This window comes from Pholis gunnellus (genome assembly GCF_910591455.1).
Source record: "Pholis gunnellus genome assembly, chromosome: 22".
Lineage (NCBI taxonomy): Eukaryota > Metazoa > Chordata > Actinopteri > Perciformes > Pholidae > Pholis > Pholis gunnellus.
In genome coordinates, this window is record NC_136549.1 from 13,871,321 (window position 1) to 13,891,547 (window position 20,227).

At 44.0% G+C, this 20,227-nt stretch overlaps 1 protein-coding gene across 1 annotated transcript; it reads right to left on the bottom strand.

Moving 5' to 3' along the window:
• Positions 1-3,948: 3,948 nt before the first annotated feature.
• On the bottom strand, positions 3,949-18,286 carry gnai1 (guanine nucleotide binding protein (G protein), alpha inhibiting activity polypeptide 1). The gene is made up of 9 exons (XM_079183437.1): positions 17,823-18,286; positions 11,014-11,056; positions 9,678-9,819; positions 9,179-9,336; positions 7,868-7,996; positions 6,523-6,652; positions 6,184-6,337; positions 5,641-5,873; positions 3,949-5,185 (listed from the first exon to the last, which is right to left on the bottom strand). The coding sequence occupies exons 1-8, from the start codon at positions 17,938-17,940 to the stop codon at positions 5,683-5,685; spliced, it is 1,065 nt and encodes a 354-aa protein (XP_079039563.1). The 5' UTR covers positions 17,941-18,286; the 3' UTR covers positions 3,949-5,185; positions 5,641-5,682.
• Between the last annotated feature and the right edge of the window lie 1,941 nt (positions 18,287-20,227).

The window sequence follows — 20,227 nt, forward strand, 5'->3', positions numbered from 1 at the left end:
TCCTAAAAAAAAAAAAGGGCCAACGGACGACTGGCGTCACTCTGAGTGGTCTGAAATAGCCACTTGACAAAGACACAATGTCCTCTGGGTGACACACCTCAGCACTGTCGCGCACCCACGCCACTCCGAAGACCCTCCCACCTCTGTGGTCGGACACCTAGAAACATCAGGAGCTATTTATAACAACTCCATCCCGTCACTGTGAAGGAATATCTCCCCGTTTTTGCTTCTCTCTCCCCCCCCCCCCTTTCATCCTCCCTCACTGTTGCCATGGAGCTCGGAATCAATGACATCACGGGAAAGAGTGTGTGTGTGTATACGCTGTTGCTTACGTGTGTGTGTGTGTGCGTGCGTGTGTGTGTGCGGAGATGAAAGCTGGAATCTGGGCACTGAATGAACACGGCCAGCAAATATCAAGTGACGAGCAGAAGCACAGGCAGCAGGCATCCAGCTGGAGCATGCACACACACACACACACACACTGCATCCTGCGCGTAACACACACACAGTGGACGTGGCACACAGACTTACACAGATCAAGCTCAGACAGCCTTCCACCCACCCGCCCACCCACTCACAGCCGATCTGTCACACACTCACACGTATGAATGGAAAAAAGAAAGAAGCAGCTAATTGGGTTAATGATAATGACTGAACTTGCTTTTTCAAAATGGCTGCTGTTGTCGCTCATGTCACGACATAGCGTCCGTACACAACACAGTTCTCATTGGTGATTACACAGAGCACATGCACAATATTCTCAGCTCATTAGTCCTTCAGCTGTGGTCATTTTCAAATAACTGGCATGACACGGAATAATAGAAATGAACTAGCTCGGCGTGTGTGAGCCTATATGTTTAACTTTAGTGAACAGACCCTTTTATATCTCAGACAGGCCGACTGTAAACACTACTAGAAGGGCGAGAGAGGCCACTTTATAGTCTTGAGCAGCAGAAAGTAGGACTCGCTCAGAAGATAGAAGAGCTATGCGATAAAAGAGTCCAACATAAATAATCATCATGCGCGCCGGGCCTCAGACACAGACTGCCGAGTGGCGACGCATGACGTCTACCGTGCTGCGAGATATCCAGCGTGTGGAAGAATGTGCAGCACAGACTGAATGTGTGTGTGTGTGTGTGTGTGTGTGTGTTTTGGCGTTACAATGGGCCCCGTCCGACATGGCTGCAGAGCTGATAAGCCCGTCTTATCTCTGTTGCCAAATAACTGCAGCCCCCAGAGTGACTGAGAGGAGAGCAGACAGTAAACACAGCGATGGACCAACACTGAAAATAATGCCTCCATTGTTCCATCTATTTACACCCTCCTCCTCCTCTCCCTCTCACACACGCGCGCACACACACACACACACACACACACAACACTGCCCGCCCCTCTGTTTGTTGCTGAGAGAAACCTCAACAGTGTCACCCTTGTTGCTTTCACACTACTCCGTCTTCTTCTCTTTCTCTCAACTTTAAAAGGTGCTATTAATACAGCATATGCCCCCCCACACACCCACCCAACCCACACACACACACACTTCAACTCCACCAACTGGCAGCACACCTGGGAACCCCCCCCTCTTCTTGGCCTCACACTCTTTCCTCTCATTTATGCCTCTCAGACTTGTTCCATCTTTCTGTCAAGCTGTTACAGGAGCTCAAACCTGGGGGGTGCCAGGGTTAACAGGAGTGTGCCAGCACACATGCAAATCAGCAGCGTGCATGTGTGCAAACAACCCACACATGCAAAAGTACTCGGGGCGCCCGAAATCACTAAAAATGTGGGAACTCCCTCATGGTAAGAGACGCAAAGGCGGTGTTTGAACACACATACTGTCTTTATTTTTCTAAAACTGAGAAGTCTGAAACGTTTCTTTGAAGCGAGACTACGTAACTGTTGAGGGACGTTTTATATGCAGTAACACACTCAATTCACTATACAAAGTTGCAAATATAAATGTTGCTTTAGAGCTGCTTTAATCCAGTATTTTAGCAAGAAATCATATTGTAAATTGGCATAGAGGAAAAACAAGTGGGCCTATACCTCTAACACCCTTAGGTGTGTGCATTACATTTATTTATGTATTTATTTTTGCACAAATTGCCAACTTTCACCACAATGTTTTGTTACATTACACACACCAGATACACACAGAAATCCTAATATCTGATACCTGCATCATGGCAACACAGCCTAACACTAACCTTGAACACGTGCCGTTGGCAGCAACATAAACCACATGTAGAGCTCGAAAATAAAATAAACGAGCCCACCGGGACAGCAATAATATAACAGACTGGCACTGCGGCCAAACAACCTCATACTATCTTACTGTGTCATAGCAAAGCGAAGCTATAAAGCTAACAGGCTACCGTAGCAGGGATAAACAATATAAATAGATTAGCTAGCTTACCTTTGATGACTGCTATTCAATTAAGTCCGTTCTGGGTCTGGGGAAGTGTGTCACCACTGATACAGCGTTTTTATCTTAACTTTAAAGTTATGTTCAGTAGTAGTATATAAACTTACTTAATTACAGTCCAGCGCCCAAATAGTGTCTGCCAGAAGGTTGATTTGGGGCTAAATTAGCGTCCACATCGGTCTACTTAGTGAAAACAGCACACAGCTTCGACAGTGACGGTTGAATTTAAACTTTCTTCACTACAATGGTGCCATGTGTGTAACACCTAGATAAGCAATGTACTTAGTTTTGCCTTTATTTAAGCGCGGGGCTAACTAACAGCTAGCTTAGGCTACCATTCCTCTGCCAATTTAAAATTTTGTAAAAACTTTATATACATTTTTTAGATTGACAACATTCAAATGACAACAATGTGGAGGACTTGCTAACGTGATATAACTCAGAGTATTGCCGCCCCAATAGCATATTTTAACACATTATTTAGGTAGTTATGGTCTACAACTTAACTATTTTGGTTGATCTAGACACAGCAGACCTAAGCTTAAAGTTAGCAGTTAGCGTTAGCTGGTGAACACTGTGGAGCATTTAGCAGCTAAGGAGATGTGAGCTGGGTGCATAATCGTATGTATTATAGAGTCCATTTTTGTGCAGCTCTGCGATATTATTGTCTCTTCCATTTTCCATGAGGTGATGGATACCTCTGAAGGGGTATTGTTAGAAAGGGAAGACAACACCGATGATATTCACACGTCATGGCGTGACACATTTACAATGCAAATTGTGTTGTGGTGACACAGTCAAAGACACATGAATGAGTGGAGACAGGGCCATTAGCAAATAGGAAAATTAGATCTCGGTGGTTTCCATATCGGTACATGCAAGTTAACCTTTTTTCGGTGTGGCCAAATGTTCAGGCGTGATTCACTTCTTCATCCAAACCAACCTTTCCATCGAGTACTACTGCAGGGGACGCAGCCTTAAAGGCCACAGTGGAATACAAATGGGATGGAGGTTGTGTGCAGAACTGACAGCATTGTCTCTTAATTGTGTCTGAAGGACTCCCTGTTTGGTGATAACAAGGTACCTCGCTTCATGGGAAATGCATACGGTATGTATCACAGTACCGGCTCTGTATGCCAAGCTAGCCATTCATGAAGATGTGAAGAGGTACACAAAAACAGAAGCATCAAAGCATGGCCTATTACTGATAAGAGCATCTTCAAATGAAGTGGAATTTAGCATTTATGATTATGATGATAGAAATGAACAATTCATCTTTGAGCATATTTAAAAGGGAACCCTCTCAGGTCATTAGCACCCATTACTTTACAGTCTGAGGTATTTCTGCATTAGGAGAGCATGTGATAGCTGCATGATATTTAAAGGGAAGACTGGTTTGAGCTTTAGCAGCTAATTTGCTTTGAGCTTTAGCAGCTAATTATAATAGAGCAGTAACTTAATTTTACTTAGTGTAAAAATGCTCTATTAAATGCTGAAGACACATATGACACAGCAACGCCACGTGGTTTGTAAATGGTTTTTATTAGCAAAATAAGGGGATGAGTCTACAAAGGTTCTCCATCCGTGGAGAACATAAACACACATTGACAATTGTGGCAGTTTCTTTATATGAACAGATCCAGGACCATATTTGTCACTCCTCTTGGCAAAGTAGTACTGATCTAAACTCAGACCAGGTTCGCTTGACTGTCTCAGTTGACCGAAAGGCTTCGTGGATCCCCGAGCAGCGCCTCCACTCTCAAAATCACAGGACCCAGGAACGGAGTCTGAACCTAAAAAAACATTTCAGACCTCATCGTCGCCTTCACAACCATCTCTTCTGTGGTTCAGTTTTTCTCTCCTTAACACCAAAATCTTGCCTCCGAATACATTAAAATATACATTAAAATGTGCCTACCCTGGTCTTTGTACTTAAAACACTTGAGCGTATTATGAGCTCAATGCCTAAACTAACCATTTTCCAAATGATTGGGAAGAATGGATATTTTGTACAGTTTAAAAACCAGAACCCCAGATCTGCGGGGCAAATGTAACAATATACATTATCAGTATTGTACTGCGTGATCGGCCAGAGGCCTTCCATTGTGATGGTTGGTGGGGGGGATGGAGGCTTCACGTTAAGTCACCATTGAGACCCATGTACCTTCAGACCAGAGGGAAATCTTCCTCCTCCAGATAGCTCAGTGGTGTGCACATAGAAGATAGCAGGGACACTAACATATGAAAACAGTTTACCTCTTTATGTTTAGAACAATTCAGCAGGCAACAGAACAAGCATTGGGACTACGGCCGCAGTAAAAGGCATGCGAAGGCACAAGTACCAACAAACTGGACTCAAAGTTTGACCCCTTTTCTTCCCTTTTTGGTTGAAGGGAAGGAAGAAAAGAAGCATTTCCACCAACAACAAAGCTTCCTTTTTCCAGAGACAGCGGCAGAAGGAACAGCAAAAAACAAGAATTCCTCCACCTCCTCCTCCAAAAGTAAAAACTAAAAAACTAAATAGAAAGTAAATTTTAATTTTCTTTTTTTAAAGTGTGCGGAAAATTTTGCGGTGACGCTTTTACAATGATACAAACATCTTACACAAATGACGTAACGCTAGTTCAAAATGTCCCAAGACAAAGAAAACATAAATAAAGCTGTTAAAAGTGGCATATAGTACAGCACTGGTCCGTGACTGGTCCTCCCGACTCTTCTCATCTTCCCCACCAAAGATGCACAATAAACTGGCTCCACCGCCTGAGGAGAGAAGATGAGAGAGGAAGAAACATTAGGGATGTGGGGGGGGGATGGGTGTGAGTCGTTTCACAGGGAAGTTTGGGAGCGCTCCACCTTGCCACTATCATTTCACAAACATCTAAATGGAGCAGGAAATGTATTTAAGCCTCGGATGAAAGAAGATAATGATTTCAGCTATTAAATTATGCATTTGATTGTGATGGATTACGCTGCATCTTTGCGGTCAGCTCCAGCTACGCTCCTCCATAATTCGGGACGCTTAAGCTCCGGAAACTAACCATTTCGAAGCCAATTTGTTCAACCCATTTGAAAGGGAAAAGCCAGAATGCAGGCACACGCTCAAACCTCCCACTGCATCCTGACGTTATGGTGAACACACATTCAGTCACACATCCATGACGCAGAGCCACACATGTGCGTTCACACACGTGAGCCGAGGAGGAGGAGTTCCTTACCAAGAAGAAGAAAAAAAAAGGTCATCTTCTTTGCCATTATCCTCAGAAGAGGCCGCAGTCCTTCAGGTTGTTCTTGATGATGACGTCGGTGACGGCGTCAAAGACAAACTGCACATTCTTGGTGTCTGTGGCGCAGGTGAAGTGGGTGTAAATCTCCTTGGTGTCCTTCCTCTTGTTCAGGTCCTCAAACTGACACTGAATGTAGGCAGCTGCTTCCTCGTACGTGTTGGAGCCTGGAAAGAAAACGAGTAGTGGGAACACAAAACAGGAAGAGGTTTTGGGAATTGTTATATTGTTGTTCTTCGTCCTGCTAACTGGGCATTCTGCTTGCAATATTGGTATCGGTGTTCTCATTAAACTTGTCAAATATGATACTTTTCATTAAAAAAAATATCCTCATTCTTTAACAGCAGAACGCACAAATTCAACTCCATGAGCACATTTTGAAAACATTCGTCATTTGCAGGTTCTCATGTTGTTATAAATAAAACAACTAAATGGGAAAGTCTCAGAGCTTTTTCTGTCAAAGGCTGCCAATCTCACCAGCGTATTCTGGGTAGCAGATGGTGAGAGGACTCCTCTTGATTTTCTCCTCGAACAGGTCCTTCTTGTTGAGGAAGAGGATGATGGAGGTGTCCGTGAACCACTTGTTGTTGCAGATGCTGTCGAACAGCTTCATACTCTCGTGCATCCGGTTCTGAGGGGGGAAAAGGAAACGCAGTGTCGATCACAGTGCTCTGCCGTACGCGTGGTGAAAACTGTGAAGTATCCGTCTCTAAACCCGTCACGATTCCGGTAAACAGAGGCAAAGTTCACGCTGTGTGCGAACACAGAGCGCCTGCTATTATGTTATTATCATGAGTCAGAGGCTGAAGCACTCACCATCTCCTCGTCCTCAGCCAGCACCAGGTCATAGTCACTGAGGGCCACGCAGAAGATGATGGCGGTCACGCCCTCGAAGCAATGGATCCACTTCTTCCTCTCAGACCGCTGACCGCCGACATCAAACATTCTGGAGGGAGGACAGAAGTGTTACAAACATACACAATACATGCAGTGTTTATGAAACGCCAAAACGAATGGAGCCGAGTGGCTGCTCTGGTGATGACAGTGAGCAATAGAGCGGGAAAGGAAACAAATTGTTGTTAATCGAAAGCAATTGTGATAAAATCTTAGCAGTGCAGCGAATACTCAAGTGAGCAGCAAATGCGTATACTGATTGTGTAATAGCAGAGGGGAAACTATTTAGAAGTGGAACAGACTTTTAGCTTCCACCCTCGATTCTATTTGCTCAGTCAATAGGTTTAAATGTGGGGCATTTTATTGCTCGCTTTAAAGTGTTTAATGTAGGGCCATTCTCACTAAATGCCCACCAAAGTAGTGTATATATATATATATATATCTTTACACATTCCTACACAAGCAAATCCAACTATTAAGAGCGCTTTCAAATCAGATTCCAAAAGGGACAACGTCCGAAACAATCGGATAAGAAGGCATGCAGGGGAGGCAGAGGAACCAACAAAAGCCCCATTCAGCTCTTAAAAGCTCCTATTAGATCTGGAACTGCTATCTTTTTAACGGCAGGACTGGAGGGATTGTTAACGAAAAATAATGAATGTACAATTGTTGCGCAAAACAAAAGAAGTAAATCACATGTAACTCATCAAAGTGTGAAAGATCAGCCCCGTCAATCGGTCACAGAGTCATTAAACTGTAGCTGCTGTGTCACTGCTACATTAAATTGAGCAACGGCTACTTTACAGAAGAACTGTGATGTGTTGCAATACAGGACTGTGACATGCGTGTCATCATGACGGCGCGTTTAGGCTGCCGTCTGAGTGAACACAGAGACACTAGTGAGGCTTTGTATTTGTGTGTGTTTCTATGGACAATATAAGAAGCATTTCTCGAGTTCCAATGACACTGAAATTAGCTGCCAAACTTCTGGTGTCGTGATGTTATGAGGCCTGCTGCCTCCACTTCCTGTCTGTTTAAAAAAAAAAAAATGTGTAAACCGAGGGCCACAACTGACTCATCGTTGATGCGCACAACCTTCACAGTTTGTGTCACAACACACAGCTGTATGTGCACAAAGGGAATTTCTATGGTGAATGAGTCAGTGACAGGAAGGAAAGCTAATTAAGCCATCGTGTAAAAAAAACAAAAAACAACCAAAAACGCTTTGAGGCTAAGCGAGGAGTTGTCGCAGTGAAGAAATTCTCACTTGAAGTGCAGGTCCTTGAATGTGAAGTGCGTCTCCACGATGCCTGTGGTTTTGACTCGAGTCCTCAGGACATCCTGCTGGGTTGGGATGTAGGTGGCCTGGGATATCCTGTCCAAATCGTTCAAGTAGCTGAGAGAAGGACACAAGGAAAAGGACATGAGGAGGGCAAACAAAACAAAAAAAACATCAGACAGAAAAGAGAGCGAGGAAGACGGGAGCACAACTCCCAACGCAGTCTCAGTGATGAACCACGCTGGAGTCCATATTTCAGTCCGTTTGACATCTTACAAGAAAATGAGTTCAGCACATATCAGGTGGCTACACATTATGATGAATTAGGACATACGAAAATTAATTTTTTTAATGAGTTTGAATCGTTTCAGATTAAACTTTTATATCACATTGTTTGGATTTCCAGACTGGAGCCTGGTCTCGGTGTTTAAATATCTGCTTGTCACAGTACATATGCAGGATGTCACACCCACAACCACCCTGGGTGTATTACGACCCCAGCAAACATCTCAAGGATACATTACAGTAGAGAATAAGAGATTAGTGACCTCTGGTTGTTAGCAGACAAACACAAGTAATCTCCCCTTCATTCAAACAAGCCTTTTGTTTATCTTCTAAGGTATTAAGTCAAGTAAAAATGTTGAGCAATGGAGTTTCCTATTCATGAAAAGCCCCTGGACAGCAGGATTAGTGGAACAAATTAGAAAAAGGCCAAACGACTGCAGCTGCCTGAGGCCTGCGACGTAATGTTTGCTCTGCTGCAGCAGCACAACAAGGCAAATGGGGATTTTTTTTTTTCTCCTAACAAAACACCGGAGCTGCCTTGTGATGAAATCATTTGTTTCAACGCCGAGGGGCTCTTGCGCAATAAAGAAGACGAGGAGCAGATTTTCTCTGTAGTGATCACTTGTTTTTAGGCATTTCCCTGATGTTCCTGTGTTGAAGTGTTAAGGTCAAAGACTACGTTGTCTTTCTAGCCACCGCTCTCCTCGGGCTCGGTAGAGGAGGGTAAATATTGACAGAGTGAAAGTCCAGACAGATGCACGGCGCCCTTAGCTCTCTGCTCTCTGCACATTGGTTGACGGCTTTGGACAACTTGTGTTTGGCAAGTTGCGGCTGCAGCTTTCTGTGCGCTTGGCGGTCATTTTGGGGCGTCTGGTCATCCGACGTGACTCTTGTCATGAATCGGTTCATGCACCGAGTCTTCTCAGCGGATGACTCATGATTCCAGGGAACCTTGCAACTGTTACCTTCAGTTGTTTGTGTGTGTGTATGTGTGTGTGCGCGTTTGTGACTCACTATGCCGCCGAGTCGTTGAGCTGATATTCGCGGGAGCGGCTGAAGCAGGCTTGAACGCCTCCGTCCTTCCACAGCCGCTTAATGACACCGGCCAGCTCTCCCGTCATGAAGCCTTCCTCTGCGGAGCCCGCCAGCACAAACAGCTGCCGTGCATCGTCCTAGGAGAGGAGGCGCATTAGTCAATATCATAAATCAGCCGCCGACGTCACCGGACCGCCATTATCATTGACATTAACCTGCGACCAAGCTGCCAGTCACGGGGTTAGAAGAAACGTTTTAGAGACAGCTGCCGATCAAATGACCAAAATGATTTGTTCTCCCGCTTCTTTGTCTCGTCTTGTGTGCAAGCGGGGCGTCTTGACCTGAAAATACCTCTCACTGCATTCAAAAGACTTCTTTCCTGCTGACAAGACTCTTCACTGTTAGCACTCGCTTGTTTTTCCTTCTACTCTAAACCCACCAAATGACCCGCCTCTCTCTCCCCCCCACCGTCACTCACGGCTCTTGCGGCATCGCCAAAGTCGATCTTGAGGCGCCCCATGGCTCTGATGATGGCGATGATGGACTGGATAGTGTTGCTGTAGACCACAGCCTTGTACTGCTTACATTCCTCTTCTGAGTAGCCGGCCTCGTGGATGATCCTGCAGAAAAAAAAAAAAAAGGGGAAGAAAAGGAAAACACGGTCAGCAGCCGAGCCATTTTCCAGCACTGCAAACCGCTTTCAACACACAGTAACCGAAAAAGAAAGCTCCTCTTCTCAGGACAGATGATGTCTGCTGAAATGTATTTTCCTCTTATTAAATATCTCTTTCAGTACTCAAGACTTTTCAGGCTCACTGTAACAATCGCAGAAATATTGTCAGGCTACAATATCCCTGACCACATTTCCTGCAGCTTAAATTATGGTCATCTGGGGAAAAGCATGAGCTGTAGGCTCACGATGTAAAGGTATTATCTTGGAATGCAATGTTTATTTTACTTCTTACAACACATATACATAAACATACACACACATATATATATATATATATATATATATATATTATCTTGAAATGGGAATGGAATGCTATGGTGTGTATAAAGCAAAGTGGTTTTGGAGCAGAGGAGTAAGTGTTATTGGGCTGCAACTCACACTTATTGTCATTATGGATTAATCTGCCTATTCTTATTTAAATTAATTGACTGATTGTTAAAAATAAAAGATGTCAGATGTCTTTAAAATCCTTTCATTGTAGCATGGCGGCTTTCACCAGCTAAGCTGTGTCACGCTACAATAAGTATAAATCATTTCCCTAAATCAGACAGATACTGTGCCATAATATCTCAGCAGATTTACGACATAAACATTGTGAGTAAAATAACACTTCTACTGGAAAAGTGTTGTCAAAGTGCATACCAGGTAAAAACACTATAGGAAAAAAGCAATATCATCGCTGAAAAGCTGCTTCTAAATGTAAAAGATGAAGTGCATCTGACGTGTGTTTGTTTGCTGATGGATGAGTGTATCCTCGGAGGTGCTTATGAAGAATGTAATTCATAAGTAGGGTTGCATGCGGATGATGTATAGGCAGAGTTTACACTAATGTGTTCTGCTGGGTTGTCGTCACGCTCTATTATGCATGGTACCTGTTTGTAATGTGACTCACAAGAGACTGATGTAACCCACAGAGACGCCATAAAAGCATGATTGGTGTTTGACACTGTTTGTGTTGTGGAAAATTAATACTCTCTCTTGTGCCATTATGCATATCTGATGAGACAAGACACTGCTGATACACTGGAAGGAGGAAAGAAAAAGGTTTGTTTTGATCGTTCCGTGTGCAGAATGAACTCACTTCATCTGCTTGACAATTGTACTTTTCCCTGATTCACCGGCACCTGGAAAAGACAAAAGAGAGGTTTATTAGGTTTAGGTTTAGTAGATGCTGCCTGAAACAAGCAAAGTACTTTTCCTCATTCATTTTTAACCCTTATGTCACTCAGCTCACTTGGTCTTTGAACCTAGAAATGTAATAGGCGAGACATTCAGATCAACGCGGTCAGAGCGGCGGCCATCTTTATGTGTGCCGCCGCCATCACAGCCATCGTGAGCGAGCTAACTTCTGTACAAAACCGACTCGCGGAGAGTCGCGGACTGACTCGTGCCGGCGTGACGTGTAACACAACAGCGTCATATGTTCTTCTGACCTCGTGGAATGACTCCTGTTCCTCCACACAGCTCCTGATATCCTGAGCTCGGTCAGATGACTTGCTTTGTGATAAACCTCGCTCTAGTTTTCGATGGTTACTGAAAAGACCACTGTGCGTTTAAAAAAAGAAAGAAATCAAAAGGCTCCTGGCTCAACCGAGGAAGAATAGGATTATTATTGACAGGGTTGTGAAGCGCCCAAAAGAGCATGTTGTCACCTTCAGGAGGCGACCGACGTCTGATTAGATTGACAGCGTTGCGGTTGGCCGGTCAGACAATACCGTGATGAAAAGAGCGGGCGGCGGACGGGGGAAGAGCGCGCTGTCGGCACGCCGGATCTCTCACAGTGCCATAGCAACTCTTTATATCCGGGACATCTCTAGTGCGAGGCCACAGTCACCTGAGGAGGCTTTGTGGTTGTGTGTGTTGGCCTCAACTGGGACCATTATGCATTATGCATGATGCTGCTATTTTCCCCTCAACTGTAACCAGTCACTCGGAAGTGCCCTTTTTTATTAGAAAATGTTTTCTTTTGCAAATCAAAGCCAGCTGTGATGTCCTCATAAACCATATTCATTAGACTCCTGTCCTCTAAGTGGGTATTACCGTTAACTACATTAGATCTACTCATGTGCACTCAGCGTCCTCACATTACAGCGGAGGGGACTTATAGGAAGGTTACGGCGAGGTAATTGGCCGGGTCCTCTTGACACTGGGGAAGATCTCTGGAGCCTCTTGAGAGAGAAAGAGGCCATTCCCCGAGTAAACGCCCCACAGCTCGCCTCTCTCTCTCTCTCTCAGCTCTAGAAACAGAAGAAGAGGAAGTGGAATCATATCATGAAGTCCACCGCTATCTGTTACCTCGTGATGCTGTCAGCAGAGACAAGATGGTTTGCTCTTGCATAATAAATTGTCGGCTTATATCTAGTTCCACTTTCCTTGATGTTGCAAAAAATATAAATAAAAAAATAGTGACCACTATCTGTCTGCATTCCTACAAACTTTCCCTCGGCAGTGAGTCCCGGCTCTTGTCCTTCAGGATAATTGGATGGGATTCACCTGAGGACGTATTATTTTAATTACGTGTCACCTCTCGGGTGCTGGAGGGCCCCGGAGGAGGTCCCTGTGCTCCGAGGGCCAAAAAACACACACACTGGCTGGGTGAATCCCGGTGGGACGAGCGCACACGAGCCATTTCCACAACGGCGCAGACGCTTCACATACCGACGCAGCTGCTCTGGATGCGGGGGGACGGACGGATGTCCACTTAAGGCGGGCTGTGAGCTCACACGTCAGTTCAAAGTAATAACTTTCAGCGAACCCCAGTTGTGTGACTTCTCAATGGTTTCTGACATTTTAATGGCTTGGGTTTGCTAAAAAAAAAGAAGTTGTACACAACACCGCAGGAAATACAAAGACCTCGCCGCAACAAAAGCGATTGGTAACCGCTTTGATAAGTGATTTATTTTCTGAATCGTTTATTTTAGCAGCACGAATTTTCAAAGACAAGACGAGACGTTTGAAGACGTCGTCTTGTTTTTGTTTTTTTCCCCGTCTTTTGATATTTCACAGACCAAATGCTGAATAACTTCATTGAGAAAATAATCACAAATCAAATCGGTTGTGAAAGTAACCGTTGCAGCCCTGCTCGCATCAATTCAAAAAAAAGAGTTACGTTACAGTTAAAAGAACATTTCTGCCTCATCATCAGCTTCACTGAACGGGCAAACCTTCAATTTAAGAAGATAAAACAAAACTACTAAAGACTCATTTTGATGATGCTTAAATTCAATGAAGTAATAATGACCTCGTATTTGATGAGTCATTGTGAGAATCTCTAGCAGCAAGTTGTGTCAGAGAAATCTTTTGCCCTCATAGAAACACCAGTTTACAGAAAGGAAAACCAGAGGCACGACTTCTTTGGCGAAACGCCGACTAATTCTAAGCGTTCGGTGGTTACAATTGGACGAACGCCATCAATTCTAGTCGAGCATTCAGCGAAATCACCGAGGCGAGAGCTCTGTGCTTCATGTTGGCCTCTCTACACCAGTGATATCATTAGGGTGTGGATCTTGTCAGAGCCTCTAGGCCTGAGGAATACAAAACACAGAGTCATCGTGATTTGGACTCACTCACACTCACACACACACACACACACACACACACACACACACAGACCTTTAAGGGTTATATGGCACCACAGGCCTGACCTATCAGTCCTCATGCAGAGTCATGTTACACACCCACAGCTTTGATACACCCACCGCAACACAGCTACAGACTCAAAACCACCGGAGCAGCTGGTTTCTGTTTCTGGCGGTTTAAACTATTTTTAGGAAAATCCAAGCTTACCCCTCCAGTTCTTCTACAGAGAACAAAGCCGTTTCTATCCATCGACCTCAAGCGCGTCTTTTCTCTCGGAACTTCCCTCGGACGATCTTCCCAGGGCAGCGAGGAACGGGGATTTTGAAACAATGGCCGTGTGGAGATGAATGCGGTTCAAGTGGCTACCATGCCTCTAGATTAACCATAATGTCACAGCTAATTATGGGATGCACAAAATGACTAAATCCAGATGTTAATTTAGGAAGAGCTTTGTTATACATTAAAAATGAATCTCTGTTGAGTGTTTAAACCAAAGTTAGACAGCGTTTGATCGATTAAGATGAACACATTCGCGTGGTGGAAAACTTGTTAGCCGAATTAATGGCGCAACATGCCAAAAATAAAAGAAGATAAAACGGTCAACGGGACAGTAAGTAAAGTACTTTTTTTAACAGTAGAAAAGAGAGACCGCCTGTTGGTCCAATCTTCCTGCTCAGCTCCAACCGTTCGCTTGGTGAACTGGTGTCTTGAGAGAAATTCAGCAGCAGCAGCGTCATAAAACTTAATTGGGTGAGTCTGCCCTTAACTTTCTCTGAGCAACTTGATTATTTTGCCCAATCAATGAAAGAAAGGCAGTCAGTTTAACAGTTAAACCTCCTCAAGTGTAAGTTTAAAGTTAATACTAAAGTTTAAAGAGAGGTTTTAAATTGGACTTGGAGAAGAAGCAATGTGTTCTTGCACACCAACCAAAGCGAAAGGAAGCAAAAGCGTCTCCTTTTCAAGCTCCAGATCAAGGACACGAGGATACATTTGTGTATCCTCGTGTGTGTGTATCCACACTTCCATGTTTTCAAGTCACGACGTGTCCTCACTTCCCCATCACATGATCCTTTTCACGTGGGGAAAAACCAATAACATCATCCTCGACTACCGCTGGTTAACGAATTACAAGAGTTCCTGACCCGGTCGTCTTCGCTATAGCAGCTGATCGGGTTCAGCATTTCGTAACGGTGCTACCGGCTACACGCGCAGGAGGCAAACTATTATTTAAGCGCTTTTGCAACGATCCCGAGCTGCATCATCGGCCCATCGTCACGTGCGATGCGTTTGTAAGATGCTGAAACGCTCGTCTGGACGGAGACTGTTTATGTTGTGAAAACCTAGTAGGGTGGAAGTAAGGTTCTTGGCTCAATTTCCAATCCACATTAGCAGCATGATCTCTCTCTCTCTCTCTCTCTCTCTCTCTCTCTCTCTCTCTCTCTCTCTCTCTCTCTCTCTCTCTCTCTCTCTCTCTCTCTCTCTCTCTCTCTCTCTCTCTCTCTCTCTCTCTCTCTCTCTCTCTCTCTCTCTCTCTCTCTCTCTCTGGGTTTTCCACTCTTATTCCGTCACACACGTCCTTCCTCTTTTACATTCTCTCTGTGTCGTACAGTCATTTTCCCATTATGATATATGGTTCCTCTCACTCACTATCCACTTCCTCTTTTTTTTCTCCCCCTCTGCCTCTGTGGTGGGGGGGGGGGGGGGGGGGTTTAAGTATGAGTCACTCATGAAGGATTCCAGGAGCCTCGGAGCAGTGTGCAGGAAACGACCAGAGGGATCGATCCACCAACAAGAGGATCGATGGCTCAGAGATTGTTTCCCACACACACACACACTTGCACAGAGATGTCTAGTGATGCTTACAGCGCTATCGGAACGCAAATAAATGAGCTACTTTGATTGTCCGGCTTCACGACGAGTAACGCAGCCACGCTGCTCTACGCGTTGGGCAATGCTGGTTACATCATTTTTTTTTTTGTTAAATTGGCAAACGACGGCAGATGTTACACAAAGGCAAAAAGATTATTAATAAAATCTTCCCACAGTTGCACGACAGCTATAGAAAGAGTAATTAGGCTGAGGAGATTGTGATCTATTTCAGCACGTAGATATGAATAGTAGGATAATTAGGTCCTGGAGATGATGGGAAATAAAACGAGAGCCAATTAAAAGACTACGAGCTAAATGAGAAATGTGTTCAGTCTCTATTCAAAGACACCTGAGCCCGGCAGCTCCAGCCTCCGATTGGACAGAGCAGCACACTGACTCACAGAGATCCAAATCATTTTCATGCAAATCACAGAGGGGTTTTTTTACACGTCAGCGTGACGATTTCATGCCGGTGACTGGGATTCACTTTTAGGAGAACCAGGTGGCGAAAAAGGCACGAACCTGCCCGCCAACGCCGAGGTTCTGCTGCTGCGTCGCATCTCTACAACCCTGCCAGCCTCGTGCTGCCACGCCACATGTTCTGCTGACTTTTAGATGTATTTATGTCGACAAGGGTCTGTTTAGGGGAAAAGTACGCTCCACAAGTTTGTTGCTGATAAATCCAAAACAGAGTCTTTTCAGTGTTTATATCAGCAAGGTAAACAACTCAAACTCAGCCTCCTCCGGTCTCTCTGCAGCAGAGCCTTTTTCATTTTTAATGCTTTAGTCATTAGCGGTGTTCTCCTCTTACAGCCCCTCTTTTTCCTTTCTCCTGGTGACCCAGCACGCCTCTGTGTGTGTGTGTGTGTGTGTGTGTGTGTGTGTGTGTGTGTGTGTGTGTGTGTGTGTGTGTGTGTGTGTGTGTCACTTCAGCTCAAACACAAACGACAGTTAGACGGTGCCAACCCGAGGGGGGGGGGGGGGGGGGGGGGGCCACGCGTGGGGGGCCCCACGAGCTGGCGCGCAACCGTCACGACAAGCCAACAAAAAAAAACACAGAGTTCAATTGTTGGTGTCAGCGCGACAAGGTATGAAAACTCATAATCCGCCCGACAGCAGCGGAGCAGAAACGTGACCCAACTTGCTCGCTTTCAACTCAGCAAGCCCCATCTGGCCCCCGAGCACCCGAGGAATGCGGTCTACCTGTGGGAAGAAAATCCGCACGTTCTCGTACCAACAATACCAACGTCACGCTCAATCTTATATGTAAATGAGGAGAAATCATGTCCAATGAGAATGGTATAAACGCGTGTTGCTGTATTCTACGAGGAACACGAGGAAGTATTTATCTCGTATTAATCTGTCCACACAGCCACTAACGGCTCTTATTCTGGGCCTCCTGTCAGACGTTTTGGCCGATATTGGTGTTGGCTTCAGTCTTTTGTGTCCTGGTAACCCACATACCACGTGTGTGCATGTCAACATTCCCCAAAGCTGGTCACCTCAGGGCTTGATGGAAAAGTTTCTCACCTACGGTCTCTGTTTACAAGGATAACAGTGTCTTCACTCGACAATTTTGCACATGTGCTGTGTTTCTAAACGTTCACGTATAGCTGTGCGCACGGTGATGTAATGAATGCAGGAAAGTCGACTTAGGAAACATAAAAGATGAACCGTGCCGTCCATGCATCATTCTCGTGGTTGATTTTAAAAGGGATAGTTCCATTACTACGGTGGAGTCTTAAGCACGAACAAAAGGTCAGGTAAAATTGGCTCTTACTCAGAGTAATGAAAGGGTCACGAGGCAATTTACATCGGCATGTCACGGCAAGCCGATCAATGAGAATTTAGTTTAAACTGCTGCTATTTTAATGTCAGGCTTCTAACTAAATTACACTTCATCGTCGTGATTTCCTGCGTTTGTTGCGCAAGATGTTTGTCCCTTTTCAGAAGTCTGTGTGTGTGTGTTTCTTATTATTGAACTTGAGAGGAGAACAAGACAACGGCCACGAGGCTTCCAAACATATGGAAACTGTAGAGAACACTGCAAGAGCAAGAAAGAAAAACACATTCAAGCCCTCATTAGGCTCAACAGGACCTTTAAAACACCCTTTAGTGACTGGACCCTCCAAAGTTTTCAGTCACAGGCACGGGCCCCTGATGGGCCACAGGCCTATTTAAACTGCACGAGAGGAAATGAGCCATTGTCGTGCGGGTTTGGTGAACACAAATGGTCCATGAATGGAACTAATGCCAGCAGCAGGGAAATAGGAAAGAAAAAAACGTGCAGAAAATGTTGAATTAAACGGATTTTTTTTAAATATATTGGTTAGTAACTTTAAGTATTTGTTGTTTTTCTTGTTTGGAGAAAACGTTATGTTGCATTCAGTGACACACGGGGAAGTTCTCTCCCTCCCCTCGCCGCCTCTCCTCCTCCCTTACCCAGCAGCAGCAGCTTGACCTCCCTGGCCGCCTTCTCCCCGTCGTCCCGCAGATTCCTGTCGATCATTTTGCTGCGCTCCACCGCCGCCTTGTCCTCCGTGCTCAGTGTGCATCCCATCCTCGACCGTGTCCTTCAGACCCAGATGGTGTTTAAAAAAAAATATATATATATAAAAATATATCTAAAACACCATGTATACCCACATTAAATGGTTAAAAAAAAAAAACTGCCTTCACTCCGCACACACGCCCTTTTTCTTCTTCTTAAATGACAGCTAATCGATGTGTTTCTGAAGGAAATGATGGGATTCGACTTTTCCAAAAAACGGTCGTTTCTTCTGCCCGCCGGTTAAAATCCTCCGTGCATCCGAATGAAAGATATTTAGACAGCCAAACAGTTCGTTAACGATGTCTCTTCCACCCGTTCGCCTCCATTCGTTGCGGCGGCGACTGCTAGTATTGTATGTGCAGCTTCTGCTGGGGAGAGAGAGAGCTGCTCGGCGTGTTCCGTGTCCAGAGACAATCAACTTCCGGTCTCATCCTTCACAATAAAGATGCCATTTCTATAAACCTAATACTAAAAAAAGACTAACATTTGCAAACATTCTCTCCAATATTTCCCCATTTCTTCTTTAAAACTGAAAAATTAAAGTATATAGAATATAAAATATGAAATACTAACATATGTAAGCGGTGCACAGAGCAAATACATGTCAAAATCCTCTTCCAGGCCTTATTTTCAGTCCTATTGACTGTCGAGGATCAGAGAACACTGTACTGTGTGCATTTGTACATAATGTACCACATGTATAGCTTGTACATAGTATTTCATAATCAATAAAACAAGTTTGACCACACCTGCAGGCTTGCATGAGTATATTGCATAATGTATGCATACATTTAATGCGTTTTTAGTCAAAGGTGATTTGTTTCAGTGTAATTTTTCAGTATATTATGTTCAGTTCATAGGTTCTTATTGGCAAAATAAAGCATACTATTCTGAGGCCTTTATTTTGGAGGTAGACCCCTAAACCGGAAACTTCTCCACAACGGGACGCTAATCAAATCTGCACAGCTTTACACATGGCAGTTTAATACACATTTAGCATGTTTTAGTATAACTTGTTATGTTTTCTTATATATTCCCATCATAATATGGCAATACATGCTTAATAGGATTATTTAAATAATACAGTAGTATAATAGTTTTTGTATTTGTTAGTCTCGTATGATTTGTTTTTCCAAATTGCTGGCCTATTGTAAACTTACCTTGTGTTAAACTTATTTGTGAGTTTAACTCAAATTCTGAGATAGATATATTATATTAAATTCCATTTAATCCAAACCTCTGACTGTGGCAGTGTTCGTCTCATCCCCTGCCCGTTCAACTGTACATGACCATTGTTTGTGGTTTAAATAATTTAGCCTGTCGGACGGAGTCAAGTGTGAGTCTTTCAAAGTCAACAGTCAGTCTAAGCGTTGGTGGTGTTCACTTCAAAATATTCCACTCAAACCCCTGTGGCGTCAACAACCCCGTCTCTTCATGCAAGTTTCATTTGGAACGTGGCTTTCTGGGAGTACATGCAAACTTGTGGTGTTGACCTTTCCACTCTAATCCTCTGCTGGCTGGAGGTTTCCCTCGTTGTCATCCGGGTCTCTCTCCAGGTTTGAGACAACAAGAGCCAGAGGGTGTATCCCTCAGGCGAAAAAAGGTTATGTCATTTAACCCAACACAAGAAGTACCACGGACATGAAGTGCATTCATGTTCTCTGAAAAAGACAATGTCCGTTATAAATAGTTATTCTTATGTATAGCTCTGCTTACATTAGGAGTTTTTAGATTCCACTTTCATCTGTGAACTCTGTATTTATTTTTTTCGTGAGGCTATGTGTGCGAATACATGAGGTTAGAGGAAACATCAATATTTAGACGGTCATGTGCTGTTTATTCAGTCCTATGAATAGAAAATATGGCATATCGTCTTTTGTGTACTCTGTGATCTTTCCAAAGGAAGAAACAGGATTATTAAACACACATTTAACACGGAGGGGCAGCGATACAGGAAATAGTTTCATTTTACAAAACATTACTTCACATGAAACATATTAAAACACAGACTAAAAATGATGATACACCTTTTTTAAAACCCCCAAAATTAAGCACAATGAATTATAAACAGTTAATTCTGTTTCTAAGGAATGGTGGTCAAAAGAACAGATAGCGTTAGATGGTGTAAAATATCCTCACAGGTATCACTAATCATTACGTGTTTCCAATAAAGACAATAAATAAAGAAACTGAAGGTGTATAGGTTTAGTCTCTGCCCACACAAAGTAAAATCCAATCCAAACGTTGTAGTTGATCTTGTAAGATCAACAATAAAGTCAGTCAGGTGCTCTTCAAA

What these genes read in the sequence shown, in the direction of transcription:
- gnai1 (XM_079183437.1), bottom strand. Translation starts at nt 17,940, where the DNA reads ATGGGATGCACACTGAGCACGGAGGACAAGGCGGCGGTGGAGCGCAGC. An exon ending in GGTCAAGCTGCTGCTGCTGG is followed by an intron (nt 11,057 to 17,822) that starts GTAAGGGAGGAG and finishes TGTCTTTTCCAG; the next exon opens with GTGCCGGTGAATCAGGGAAA. An exon ending in TTCAAGGACCTGCACTTCAA is followed by an intron (nt 6,653 to 7,867) that starts GTGAGAATTTCT and finishes TCCTCCCTCCAG; the next exon opens with AATGTTTGATGTCGGCGGTC.